General features: G+C 48.6%; 1 protein-coding gene across 3 annotated transcripts in view; it reads left to right on the forward strand.

Moving 5' to 3' along the window:
• Window positions 1-14,194, forward strand: part of LOC123061257 (protein FAM91A1) — a 50,176-nt gene continuing 35,982 nt past the window's right edge. The window contains exons 1-2 of one of the 3 annotated variants that reach the window (XM_044484267.1): window positions 1-396; window positions 12,221-12,338. In XM_044484267.1, the coding sequence (XP_044340202.1) occupies window positions 278-396; window positions 12,221-12,338 (237 nt within the window). In that variant the 5' untranslated portion in view covers window positions 1-277. Of the gene's footprint in view, window positions 397-11,789; window positions 12,060-12,220; window positions 12,339-14,194 lie in introns of those variants that run through there. The other 2 variants (XM_044484268.1, XM_044484269.1) reach the window with 2 other exon arrangements.

The following is a 14,194-nucleotide window of genomic DNA, read 5'->3' on the forward strand; positions in this document are numbered from 1 at the left end:
TAGTGAGAAGACCCGTTTGACATGGTAGTCGGCAAGTTTCAAAGATTCGTCTGCGGTTTAGCTGGACAGGGGAAGTCCCCCCTCTCTCCACGGTCCTCCTACTACTCCCCACCCCCAGCACAGCGACGCATCACCGCGGGAAGCACGCACCGGCTTAGGCATCGCAAGCTCCCTAGCCCCCTTCTCACCCCACACGGCGAGATCTTGGTCTGATCTCGCTAGCGCGTGGTCAGATCCACCACACCCGCTCACCAAGCCATCGCGCGGCGGAGACCCGATGTCGGCGGCGGTCGAGGAGCAGATGGTAGTGAAAGCGATCCGGGAGGAGTGCCCGTGGGAGTCCCTCCCCAAGCGTCTCCAGTCCACTCTCCACACCAAGGACGAGTGGCACCGCAGGTATTTAGAGCCTGTTCGTTAGAGCCCCAGATCCTCATTTTACAGCTCCCTGCTCCTGATCCTCCGAGAATCCACTCCCATGAGGATCTGGATCAGCTTTACAAAAGTGTTGGCTATCAGTTGGCTCCTAAAACACTGATTTGTGGGTTTAGGAATAAATAGACCATACTGCCTTTGATTGTGATACTTTTGTCACTCCTCTGCATATACGTCCGGCATACCATGACATGTTGTGAACATTAACATATTATATAGGAATAGGAATATTGTATGGAGCGTTAGCTAACAATTCAGTTTGAGCTTTTCTGAAGCATCATCTTACGTTGATTGCAATTGTAACCATCACATGTGTGTGCTACAAGTGGTCCCATGATTATCACACAATAACAGAGTGGTGTATGTATATAACAATATATGTTATATGTGTAGCAACTTCTCCAAGTGTATATAATGAACATGATCAATCTAAATAGATGAAATAAAATGTTCTACCCATAGTTGTCTCGGAACAAAAAATAATATGACATAGAAAATATTCACAACATCTAGCTTGTAGATTCAGCAACTGCCTTTGCAAGGTCGTCACGGAACTTATCCATTGACCTATCACTCGTGCTTGATGTTGATGAGTCTGATGCATCTTGAGAAATAATATATTTCCTATACCTCGTTGGTATTGTCGGAACATAGTTAGGACTCCAATCAAATCTACGAAAATGCTTATCAGTCATACCATGCTCCGTAGAGAAGTTTGGATCTTTTGGTCGCACAAAATCTTTAGACATCTTTACCAAGCTGTGCAGAACAAGATCAAACTTTCTACTGATTGTGCCACTGGAATGCTTAAATTGATTTTGCGCTCCCCGATTTGAGTGATATCCACCACAGATGTACAAGAAGAGTGGTAGAGCTTCAAAAGTACTCATATGCGTAGTTGATTTCAGACCATACGTACTCACTAAAAGATCATGCAGATTGTGAAACATTGTAGAATTCATACGAAACATGCGGTGGCTCTCCCCTGGAGCGCGCAAGGTTTCTTTCACCCAGCCCATTCCACTGAGAATTGAAGTCCTAGGTTCATTCTTATCCAAGTAGGCCATGTGGTACTTTTCAACAACAGTTACAGCAGAAGCAAGATTGCTTATCATCATTTCATGTAAGTTGATCAGCTGTACATCTTCGTCACACTCTTCATTTGAGTAATTACTCCCTCCACTATCACTTTCGCTTGAGGACATCTATGCATATAACATACATGAGACAATTCACAATGAGAAACGAGTCGATGGCAATAATGACATACATAAATAGGAATAAGATTCAAATGACTGTATTCATATAGGTAATTTGTGACAAACCGGACAGGGTCTTACAAGCCAAATAAATTACTAAGTGCAACTTGAAAGATAGGCGTGTTGAAGGCATATTACTTATAGGAATGCCTTAACAATTACAACCAAAATATTATAATCTATTTGCCATACTTGGCATTATATTTCCTTTTAAGCCAGTCAAATCGTGCACGAGCATCAGGTATGGTCATAAACATTTCTCTTTGCTCCTTTACAAAAATTTCAGAAGCAATGAAGCGCTCATTAGTGCCAATGACACCACCACATTCTGTAACCAGAGTCATGGCATCTTTGATGGTACAAACTGAGGCATCCTCCCTCTTCTGAGCAATGGATTCAATGGTTGCTTGCGACTTCTTGCTCAGCTCAACAATTTCGTTCAAATGGTCTTGCATGATCACAGAACCACTCCTTGACTTTTTCCCTTTTCCGTCTATAGGACCACCTGCTCTTTTTCCTTTACTAGCAAGATGCCCGCGCATTGCACGGAACATCAAGATGCATTTTTTTATAAAACACCTGTTGTGATTGACCCATGCGGGAGTAATCCCATGTGTAAAAACTAATGATATCTCGAGAAAGAGGAGAGATAAGGTGAGGAATAGGGTGTGGTGGTGATTGGTGGTCGGACTGAGCGGAGGCATGGGGATGGACGATGCCGGCAACAACCACCATGCCAAATTGTTCCAGAGGCTTCCTTTTTTAATTGCTCAACAATGAGGTTGTGGGAGATAAGGATGAACGAGGGAAGGCCTTATCTGCAAATGTGGAGAGAGGTGTGGATATCTTTTTGCAAAATTGCCATAGTTTGCTTTCTATCCGTCAAATATAGATCGGACGGTCTATATTGCAAGATGGCAGGCACACCATCATCACCAACTCGTTTTTTTTATAAGAGTAGAGATTATTATTAATTGGCGACTCATCTTCGTCCTCACTTTCTTTGTCCTGGTTCTCATCTCTGTGGTCTTCAGCATCAACATTCTAAGGACTTTGAGGCAAGCTACCATTAGCAGGAGACCAATGGTCTTCACCAGTGTTGCGCAAGTCTTCAAAGATCTTGGCCAAAAGGTCCTCATTTTGAAGTCCAGCCTTCTGAAACCTACCACAACCTTGGTATTTCTGTCAACGCCAAGTACTAAACGTTAGACATCCACGGATGGTGAAGCATGTTTTGTATGTGCAGAAAATAGAAAACGACCAGTACCTCACTTTTTAAAGATTTTTCCGACGCTCCGCAGAAGCTGTAACCGTTTGCTTCACAGAATCCCAGCCCATACCTGTCTCCTTTTTCAAACTCTTCCAAATGTAGCACACACTTTTTAGTTTATCCAATTTGTTCTTAAACTGTCTTTTGTTGTACTGTATTCCAGTCTTCTGGTAGAATTTATCAATCACTGTCATATACCCAGTATTATTCATATGTGTATTTGGGCGATTTCCAGCCTCAACTTGTTCCTTGAACAACTCACAAACCAAGCGAGTGTGTTCTTCATTCAACTCAGCAGTTGCTTCCATTGCTACTGTGTTCGGCATAAATCCACGTAAGCAACGGTACCAGCTGCTAATAAAAATTAAATGAAGTTGGAGATGCACGGAACAAGTCTTCTAGTATTATTACTAATATATATGAAGGCATAAGTACCTCACAATAAATAAATTAGCTAGTACTACTACTAAGAAATCTGATAGTACGTCTAATCTATTATTTAGGGAAGCGACTCATTGGCAGCATATATATAAAAGGAACAGAACACACTCACATTCAGTAATCAGCTAGTGAGAGGCGTACATCTGCACTTCGTACTAGTTATCTACAGCCAATCTGAAATCTATCTTGAATATACATGATTTTCTATGAAACCGAGTTCCTCAATCAATCTTGGCACATGTCGTGTTGAAATTAGAGAGGGGATGGGAAAATCTTGATACAAGCAATGGGGACAGGTGAACATGAACCAATCTACAGCCTAGGGTTTGGGGATGGGAACCATACCTTAACAGGATAAATGGAAGAAGTGAGTTAGCGGTGTAGCAGGTCGCCTTCGTCGGTCTCCAGTGATGGCCGTGGCTGCCGTCGGTCACGGCCTCAGTGTCAGCCGTGGCTGCCGCCAGTCGCCTCTCTCTGTTCCTCATACGGGAGAAAGAAGGGAGATGGAACAGATTAAGCAAAGCGGTATGAGATTTTAGGGGTTAGTAATGGCAATGGTGGGTAATATCTCTTAACTTCTCTGTGCCTTTTGGATTCCACAAAAATAAAATCGACCTGTTGGTCGCTCCTCCGCGCTAGTGTATTTTCTGCTCCGCTCCTTGCCGATCCGCGAATCGTATTTTCTCGGAGCCCGGGTGTTCGGCTCTGCTCCCTTGATTCCCGTACAGAATCTGAGAGCAGGAGCCGTACCGAACACAGCTTCCTCTCACAACTCTCCATGGTTTAGCTCTGCTGCAACCTGCAATCCGTGGTGGTTGCATTTGAGTTCAAAAAGCGACTACAATTAATTAGTAGAGACAATTCGACACAGGTTCAGCTATATACCTGGCACTTCCCTAGCTCTCATCCTTTTTTCTTTCGAGAAAACGCAGAAGATTTGTGTTTCATTGCATTGAAAAGGAAGGGGTTTCAGTTACATCCTCCTAGGAGGCAATTATACAGAGTGAGGGTGGTGCAATTAATGTACATCCCAGGTCTGGGGGATGAGGGCACGCAGGCCCAACGCGCCGGCTCTGGCCCAAAGGGTCGCCTCCTCCTTGATTTTATCCAGTAGCGTAGCTATAGAAGGGCTGACTCTTGTCAAAGACGCAGTCGTTCCGATGCTTCCACAGCATCCAAGGAATGAGTAGTGTCGCCGAGGCGAGGCCCTTGCGCATAGGCTTGGGCGTGTGCTGCCGCACGGAGAGCCACCAGGTGTTGGTTGATGGCTTGCCATCAGGCGGGTTGCAGGGAATCCTTAGCCAGCTCAGGATTTCATACCAAACCTGCCGGGAGAACGGGCAGGCGAGGAGGAGCTGCTGGAGGGTCTCCGGCGCCTGGTCACAAAGTGGGCAGCACGCGGGGTGCTGCAAGCCGTGACGGGCGAGGCGGTCGGCGGTCCAACACCGGTCTAAGTGGGCGAGCCAATGGAAGAAGCGTACCCGGGGCGGCGCCCAACATTTCCAAGTGAGCTTCCAAGCATCACATGCGGTGGATCCGTGGAACGTGGCAAGGTAGGCGGACTGCGCAGTGTAGGTGCCTTTGGAGCTCCACTTCCAGAATAGATGATCTGGCTCGGCGGAGAGCGTTGTGTGCTCAATCATGTGCCAGAGTTGCAGGTACTCGCCGATCTCTTGAATCCCAATGGTGCCCTGTATGTCGCGCGCCCAACTGTTGGCCTGAAGGCCATCCGCCACCATCCGCAACTTGCGGCGTCTCTTGGGGATGCAAGAGTATAACGCTGGCGTGATCTCGCTGACGGAGCGTCCGTCAATCCAGCGGTCCTCCCAGAGCAAGGCGAGCTGGCCGTTGCCTATCTGCATGGTGGTCGAGGCAAAGAAAAAGGCGCGCTCGTCGGCGGAGAACTGCAGGTCAAGACCACTCCAAGCCCTGGCGCTGTCGGTGCGGCTTAGCCACAGCCAACGTGTGCAGAGGGCGAGGCTTGTGCGCTCGAGGTCGTGGACACCAAGTCCTCCAAGCGAGATCGGCCGTGCGACGCGCCGCCAGTTGACATGGCAGTGGCCGCCGTTGGCTTCGGCCCGCCCGGCCCAAAGGAATCCCCTCTGAATCTTCTCCAGAGCCTTGATGATCCGCTTCGGTGGTGCTAGCGCCAGCAGCTGGTGGATGGGGATGGCGCTGAGCACGGCCTTGACAAAAGCAAGGCGGCTAGCCTTGTTCATGAGGCGCGCCTTCCAGGTAGGCAGCATGCCAGCAGTTTTGTCAACCACGGGTTGGAGCAGGGCAGCGGATGGGGGCTTGATCGTGAGCGGGATGTCAAGATATGTGATAGGCAGGTCCACGATGGGGCAGCCAAGTGTGTCGATGGTGGGTGCCACGTCGTCGGCGTCGCAACAGATAAGTGTGGCAGAGCTCTTCAGGAAGTTCACCTGGAGGCCCGACGCGCGTCCGAAGAGCTGCAGGACTCCTTTCACAGCCATGGTGTCGCCCTGGGTGGGGTGGCAAAATAGGATCACATCGTTTGCATATAGCGAGACGGCCGGGATCGGGCGCCGCGGGTGAAGCTGCTGCAAGATGCCCGTCTCGGTGGCTCGGTGAAGGAGACGGCTAAGCGTGTCGACCGCGAGGACAAATAGCTAGGGCGAGAGGGGATCACCCTGTCGAAACCCGCAGCGATGCTAAATGGTTGGGCTGGGCTTGCCGTTCAGGAGCACCTTGGTGCTGGCCGACAAAAGCAGAATGGCCAGCCAGTCCAGGAAGCGGTTGCCGAATCCGTATTGGCACAATACCTCGAAGAGGAACGGCCAGCTGATCGAGTCGAAGGCCCGTGCCAAGTCAAGCTTCAACAGCAAGCGGGGGGCCTTGAGCTGATGGAGGAGGCGTGCGGATTGCCGGACGAGGACGAAGTTGTCATGCAACGAGCGTCTAGGGATGAACGCGTTCTGATTCGCGCTGACGAGGGCATTGAGCTTGGGCGCGAGACGCAGCGAGAGGACCTTCGCGAAGATCTTGGCGACGAGGTGGATGAGGCTTATCGGCCTGTAGTCTCCGAGACAGCGAGCGTCCGCGCGCTTGGGCAGCAGCGTGAGGAGCGCTTGGTTGAGGCAGCTGAAACCACGGCCCGGGAGCGCGTAGAGCTGCTAGAACACGTCAATGAGGTCCTGCTTGACGATGGGCCAACATGTGCGCAGGAAGTCAGCGGTGAAGCCGTCGGGGCCGGGTGCTTTGCGCGCGGGCAAGCGCTTGATGGCCTGCCAAATCTCCTCGGCGTCAAAAGGTGCATCGAGGTCGTCGAGGCTGGCAGGCGTGATGAGGGCGGGGAGGTCCAGAGTGCACTCCCGGGGCGCGGCGGTGCCAAGCAGAGCGTCAAAGTGCGCGTAAGCTACCGCGGCCATGTCTCCCTGGTCCGTGATGATTTCCTCGTCAACCATCAGGCTGTGCACCGTGTTCTTCTGCCGCCTATATGAGCATTGCCGGTGGTAGAAGGATGTCTTGGCATCGCCGTCTTTGAGGTTCGCAAGGCGGGCGCGTTGGCGAGCGATGGATCACTCTAGGGAAGCAAGGCCTAGGTAGGAGGCCTTGATCTGGCGACGCAGCCAGTCTTCGTGCGGGGACAAAGCACTACTCTCCAAAGCGGTGTCAAGCCTGAGGAGAAGCTCGCGTGAGATCGCCAGCCTGAGGCGCACATTGCCCACGGTCCGCGAACTCCAGCTAGTGAGCTGGCGCGTGGTGGCCTGCATGCGCAACATGAATCGCCGGAATGGGTCCGTCATGTGGACGGAGTGCCATGCGGCCGCGACGACGTCGTGGAATCCGTCGAGGCGAATCCAGAAATCCTCGAAGTGGAAGCGCCGGTGTGGAGGCGCTATTGGAGAGCAGTCCAGAAGCAGGGGGCTGTGGTCGGAGATGACGGAGGCGAGGCAGCGTAGGAGGCACGCGCTATGAAGCTCCTCCCAGTCCGTGGTGCAAAGCACCTGGTCGAGGTGGACAAGGGTTGGGGGCGACTGCTCATTCGACCAAGTGTAGCGTCTCCCGCTGAGGTACACTTCTTTGAGCGCTAGGTCGTTGAGCACGCGTCGAAAGCGACCCATCATGCGGCGGTTGACGTTCCCGTTACTAGCTGCATTCAGGTAGGAGGCTTCGGAGTGGCATGTGATGGTCTCAGTTTGGAACATTGCAGGGCTTGGGTTTAGAGTAGATCATAGGTGAAAGATGGACTCACTTGTTACCTCTCGCATAAGCTTGTGAAAGCTTTTTGTTTGGTATAGGTAGATTGGGTGAAAGTGAACCAAGCCTGTCAAGTTCCCCCGAAGTCTGTGAAGCACATGATATTCGGTTTCTTTAAAGAGCATACAACATGCAACTCTAATGTTTCTTGTGATTTGAACCTAGGACCAACCAATTGTTTGTAGAACGAGCTAGCCATGACACCAATGCAACTGTTATGTTCTGTATGTAGAGGTCTGTTGTCGCTCTGTTCCAGAATATAAGGTGTATTGATTTCTGTGCAACTCAACCATTTCAATGTTTGACCAAGATTATGGAATAAAACAACAATATCTGCAATACCTAATAGATAAAATGTGAAACTACTTTTCATGATGCATCAAGTATATAAATTTCATATTGTGGATATTGATATAATTTTTCTAAAAACTTAGTCAAACATGCACTCGTTTGACTTTTGAAAAAACAAATACACCTTATATAAAGGAACGGAGAGAGTATATGCAAAAGGAAGTGAAATCCATGTGCTAGATTTGTTTCCAAGTAAGTCTAATAACGTGCGCACGTGCTAGAATATGTGTACAAGTAGGAAAAATAGAATTAACTCATTCCCATAAGTATGCAACATGATTAATTTCCTAGATCCACAGCCCGTTGATGTTAGTAAATCTTAACTGTTAAAATGAATCCCAAGGTTACAGAGCGCTCAATACCCAGCAAAAGATGGCTTCGGGCAGATCTCAAGCGGAAATGCCTGGGTCTGGCCTCCTGCAGTGAACCATTGCGTGTCAGAATTCGCGTATCACTTACCTTTCCGAGTGGGATGAGAACACAACGTTCTTTCATGCAAATGCGGCAAAGCGTCAGCGGCGTAACATCAGTTTAAGTTGAGGAAGGGGGCGGTACAATGCATCGATCAAGAGGGCATGCAAGAGCTCGCCTTCAGCCACTTCGTGCAGCTGCTGGGAAGCACGGCCGAGAGGGAGCACACAGTTAACTTGGCGGAGTTAGATCTATCTCACGAGGAGCTCGCGGAGCTTGACGAACCTGTCACGGCGAAGGAGGTTTGGAAGGCCATCAAATCGTTGCTGGCCGACAAGGCCCCTGGGCCAGATGGGTTTACGACACAATTTTACCAAGTAATGTGGGATATCATCAAGGCGGAGGTGCTGGCCGCAGTGCAACAGTTCTTCCATGGGGATAACCGCAGCTTTGAATTGCTTAACGAAGCCCTAATCATCCTGCTACCAAAGAAGGAGGATGCGGTGGACATTGGCGATTACCAGCTCATAAGCCTTCTTCATAGTTTTGCAAAGATCATCGCAAAGATTCTTGCGGTCCTTCTTGCAAAAAAGTTGGGCAGTCTAGTGGGACGCAATCAGAGTGCATTTACTTCAGGAAGAAGTATTCAGGACAACTTCACCTTGGTCCATCAGACGGTTAAGGTTTTACACAGGAAGCAGGTGCCGTCGTTGTTTCTCAAACTGGACGTGGCAAAGGCATTCGACTCGCTTGCTTGGCCATTTCTCCTGGAGGTGCTCGACCGCAGCGGTTTTGGTGTGAGGTGGAGATATTGGATCTCTTCGATGTCGGCACCCATGAGGGTGATGATCAATGGCTTGTGGGGCAATTTACAATTGCCATGATCATTAATTCTGCAGGTCGTGGGGTAGCGTGCAGAGGGAGGACTGCCTACCGTGCTACTCGGCAAGGACTGCCTACCGTGCTTTCTTCTTTGGCTTAACTGAGATACCTGTAGCAAATGAAGTTTGGAACTCTTGGGCGCAGCCGCAATTGAAGTTCTTCGCGTGGTTGGTCGTCAAGAACAGGGGCTGGACCTCTGATCGCCTTGCCGCAAGGGGCCTACCACACCAGCCGAGCTGCCTGGTGTGTCTGCAAGAGCCTGAAACTCTTGATCATTTGCTTGTGCAATGCTCTCTGGCGCGCACGGTGTGGTTCGAGGCGTTGAGGGTTAAGGGCTGGGAAAGCTTCACCCCATCCCAGCAGGACGTGGTGGTGGACTGGTGGACAACGACTAGTAACACCACGGTGGCGGCAAGGAAGGAGCTGAACTCTTACATCATCCTAGTGCTGAACTCCATCTAGAAGGAAAGGAACAGGAGTGTTTTTGACAAAATCTCCTTGACCACTAGTCGAATAACGGCTCACATCGCTGATGAGTGGAAAGTGTGGTAGTTTGCGCAGCAGAAGAGGCGGGTAATTCGTGAAGCTGTGGGCGACTGAGAGTAGTCTGTCTTAGGTGTGTGTGGTGGATGGTGGACAAGGGTTTCGGCTAGCCTAAGGGCCGGCCTCTTGTAATTCTTAAACTTGCTTTCTCTCTTAATTTATGAACGCGCAATTCTCATGCGTGTTCCGGAAAAAAACTCATAAGTTCATCAAAATGTCGAAGAAAGACGAGGTTCTAGCATACATATTCATTCTTTTTAGAAAATGAAAGCTTTATTACCTCGCCATCTGCGTTGAAAATCTAGCATACGCGGTACCCACAATATTAAGACAATTGTTTTGTACTACATCGCGATAAAATTTATTTGTAATCATAAAAGATCATGTGGACTAGGCAATGAGTAATAGGATGAGACATGCCTTTACTTTTTTCTCTTCCTCCCTTTTTGGCTTGGACTGCCCCTGTATCTTTGGCCCATAAGAGTTATGTTGCGCCGGAGAGATAAAGGAAAAAAATATTGTCCATGTGTTGCAATGGGGCATAAATATGTTATATGCATCACCATGATTTATTTACCATTTTATTGTTATAAGATCATGCAAGAATATGTAGACTGCTATCTTATGTTTCTTTTGTTCCTTGGCACTCCATCTCCCACCTCACCTCCATCGTTTCATGTTTTGATGATTTTTTCTGACCGTTTTTCTTGAAAACTGCTTCTACTGCTCCATGTCGTATTGATGGAAAGGGCTAGGCAATCTACATGTACTCTTCAACGCCCTCTCTCACGTGTGACGCGCGAAGTCAACACGTGAATAGACTCAGAGGTATAGCTCAAGAGGCCTGTACGTGACCACAGAGGGAGGCATCAGCAGTTTTTGGATAAATTACGAAAGCCAGGACTTGAACTCAAGACCTTAAAGCCCTGATACCATGTTAAGCTTCATGCACTAGTCAACGCAACCAAAAGTCCGAACTGATGGAAAGGGCTAGGCAATCTACATATACACTTCAACATCGCACACCGCCCTTGGGCCGGCTGCCCGCCTCCTCCACGCTGCTCTGCTCACTGGCTTGCGCACTTTGTTAATGGGCCATGTTGGCCCTTTGCGTCGGCCTGTCCGCTAGTGCAGCGACAATAGCTGTTTAGAAAAACATGGGCCAACCCTCCATGCTGCGCTGCTTGCGCACTCTGTTAATGGGCCACGTTGGGTCTCTGCGTCAGCTTGCCAGTGTGGCGGCAATCCGGCTTAGAAAAATAAATGCCTGTCTCTAGGATTTGAACCCAGGACGCAACCTCAAGTGGTATGCACAAACCTACTGGTCTCACGTACCTTTGTGTCAAAGAAGGGAACATATTCTTGATATCTGTTTCCTGTTTCAATACTTTCGTCCGTCACGATAAGTACCAGAAAAATTCAAAGATCTGGTTTTCCTTATCAGCCGTGTCCGATTGTGACTCATGCATGATTGATTTCAATAGCCCAGCAATACGTCGTCATGACTTTCGTGCAAAACACAAACACTCACAGCCGCGCCTAACCCTCCTATAAATACAACAGCAGCCGAGCCTCCTCCTTCGCTCCACTGCACTGGAGCTCAACTGCATGTCTAATTTCTTCTTCCAGGTCCAGAATGAAATGAGTGACTAACATAGTCTCACTAACTACACCCTCGTACAGTCTAACCTGGTACACCAATTGGTTAAACTGACTACAATACCCCACTGATCCCTGTTGCTTCAGCACAAGCAAATCTCGCATACAAGTTCTGTGCACATTCATATAAAATTTCTGTAAAGTAGCAGCACCGAACTGAGGGGACGACTGAAACCATTGTGCTGCATTACCATGCAAGTGCAGAGATGCAGACATCAATTTGAGCACCTCTGGAATTTGGTACAAAAGAAATATGCGTGACCAAATACGAAACCCTTCTCCCTCAAATCTGGGGAACTCCATTTTCGGCATCCAGGGGCGCTTGTGCCTGTTCTCGTCAGGCGGGTGTGACGGGTTCAGAACCTGCGTTACCTCAGGTATACGCTGTTGTGGCGGGGCATCCGAGAGATGACAATCCTGCAACAACAAAGACAAATCAAACAACTCTTCATGGTCAGTGGAGGTACGCTGGTTTTGGAGGCTGGAGTGCAATCCATTCTTCATGACTTGGCACACAAAAATATTGATGTTTGTGGAGTGGGTGTAAAGGAGGGAGCCTTCTAGTTAAGGGTTGGTGTTCTAATAAGGTACCTTTGTACCAATACTTCGTGTCTTACAAATATCATTGTAGGTTCCTTCATAAGAGGCCTTCCCAAAGAACTCCCTTGTAGTACTTCGTATTTTGATTCCTGTTCTTGATAGAGTTAAATTTTCAGGAGTAATCTTGTGTTGTTAATTTTTGTGGCAGGATTGTGGATTATTGCATCCGAAAACGATTACAATGGAATACCTGCTTTGCCCGTCGAGTTTACAGGGAAGGGGAATACTATGAAGAAATGATGCGCTATCTCCGGCGCAATCTTGCAGTACGTTTCTAATACCTCCCATTTTCCTGATAACATTTTAGATTTTTTTTTTTTTTTTTTTTTTTTTTTTTGCATAAGATTGGGAAGGGGAGCCTTGGCGCAGTGGTAAAGCTGCTGCCTTGTGACCATGAGGTCATGGGTTCAAGTCCTGGAAACAGCCTCTTACAGAAATGTAGGGAAAGGCTGCGTACTATAGACCCAAAGTGGTCGGACCCTTCCCTGGACCCTGCGCAAGCGGGAGCTACATGCACCAGGTTGCCCTTTTTTTTTGCATAAGATTGGGCACTTGTTGAGGGAAAATTTCAATCCTCTCTTGATAAACATTCACTAGCGCATTACTATACCCTTTTTTCAACCTGTTATGAGTAAAATACAGTGCGAATACAACATCTTTTGTGTTGGGTGCAACCAAGTCACAGAACTTCACAAGTCTTCATTTCGGTCCCATAACTTGATCATTGTGTGCAGTCCTGATCAATTAGGTGCCACCCTGAGTGTCAAGTGCCAAGCTCAGGCCTCAGGCCTCCTGAAATTTAAAATCACCACCCGCTGGACATGCCACACTATCTTTTTTCCCTACTGCCCCCTCCTGATCGCTGCACCTTTTCTCAAACTTCTCATCTTCTGCACCGTCAATCTTCCCCAGACAGTTTACCGGTTGAGTACTGATGGTGGTGGACAATCGTCAAAGGTGGCTGCCTTTTTGTTCATCAACTGCGAGACGCATGCATCGCCAACTTCATTTGATGCCTTTTCTCACACCAAGTCTAACAGTGTGACGCGAGAGGTTGGAATAATACACGAGATCATGCCGAACAAGGCAGCACCTAATCACTTGCATTGCACTGCGTCGTGCGTGCCTATCAACATGTCATGGTGTCGTGTAGCCGAGGTTGCAGATATAGGGCAGCAATGAGTCAGTTTTGCATTGTCCCCATAAATATGTTCTCTTTTTGGGAGAACAAAGCAATCTAACCTCCACCAGCTGCCGATTCTTGGCCGCAGCAGCAGAATGTTCTCTATCTCTCTGGCCAGCCTGTTTGTCTCCATGTTCACTTTGTCAGAGAAGACAAATCACAAGAATTAACATAAAGGTGAACAGAGTGGAGGAAGAAAATGCTATGGCTAGGTTCAGTGGGGTGTTTTGCAATATTCCAAGAGACCCACACATAGAATGTGATACATCGGCCCCTGGGCAAGTGAGATTATCCCAGGTGTCACCTTGACCTGTCCTGCGCACACTATTAAGTTTGTGACCTAAATTAGGACAGTAAAGTGTTTACCCCATTTGGATTTTGCTGCCACATTTGACCCGTAGCTGTTACGTCGTGTCAAGTTTTTTCAATTTAATGAATTTTCTCTGATTTTGACGAGTTAGGCCCACATGTCTGGATGACATGGCTAGTGAATTGGATCCCAACTCCAAAGCGCAAACCAGCTCGGTGCGTCTTCCCTATCCGCACGACTAGACCTGCTTTCTTGCCCACCAGCATAATCCGCAGACTCACCTTAGCCCAGTAGACTGCACCTGTTTGGTGGTGTGGTCAAGCCAGATTCACTCTGTGAGACTACATGGTGGGCTAGAGATGAGCAAACAGCGGCAAGGAGGAGCGGCGACACGCGATAAAGCTCGCCGGCAGCACTCGCTGGTTACTCCACATGGGCGGGGTTGCTGGTTAGGCGGTCAGGTTGTGTGGGTAGGTAGTACACTCCCAACTGGTTTACGCTTCCTAGTTGGAATGCTAGTCACCAGCCATGTCAGCCTGACAAGTGGACCTAGCCTCTCCAAATTGGCGCAAATTATTATACTGGGTTGAACTTGACACAATGTAACAGCTTTGGGGTAAAATGTGGCA

This window comes from Triticum aestivum, chromosome 3A (assembly GCF_018294505.1).
Source record: "Triticum aestivum cultivar Chinese Spring chromosome 3A, IWGSC CS RefSeq v2.1, whole genome shotgun sequence".
NCBI lineage: Eukaryota > Viridiplantae > Streptophyta > Magnoliopsida > Poales > Poaceae > Triticum > Triticum aestivum.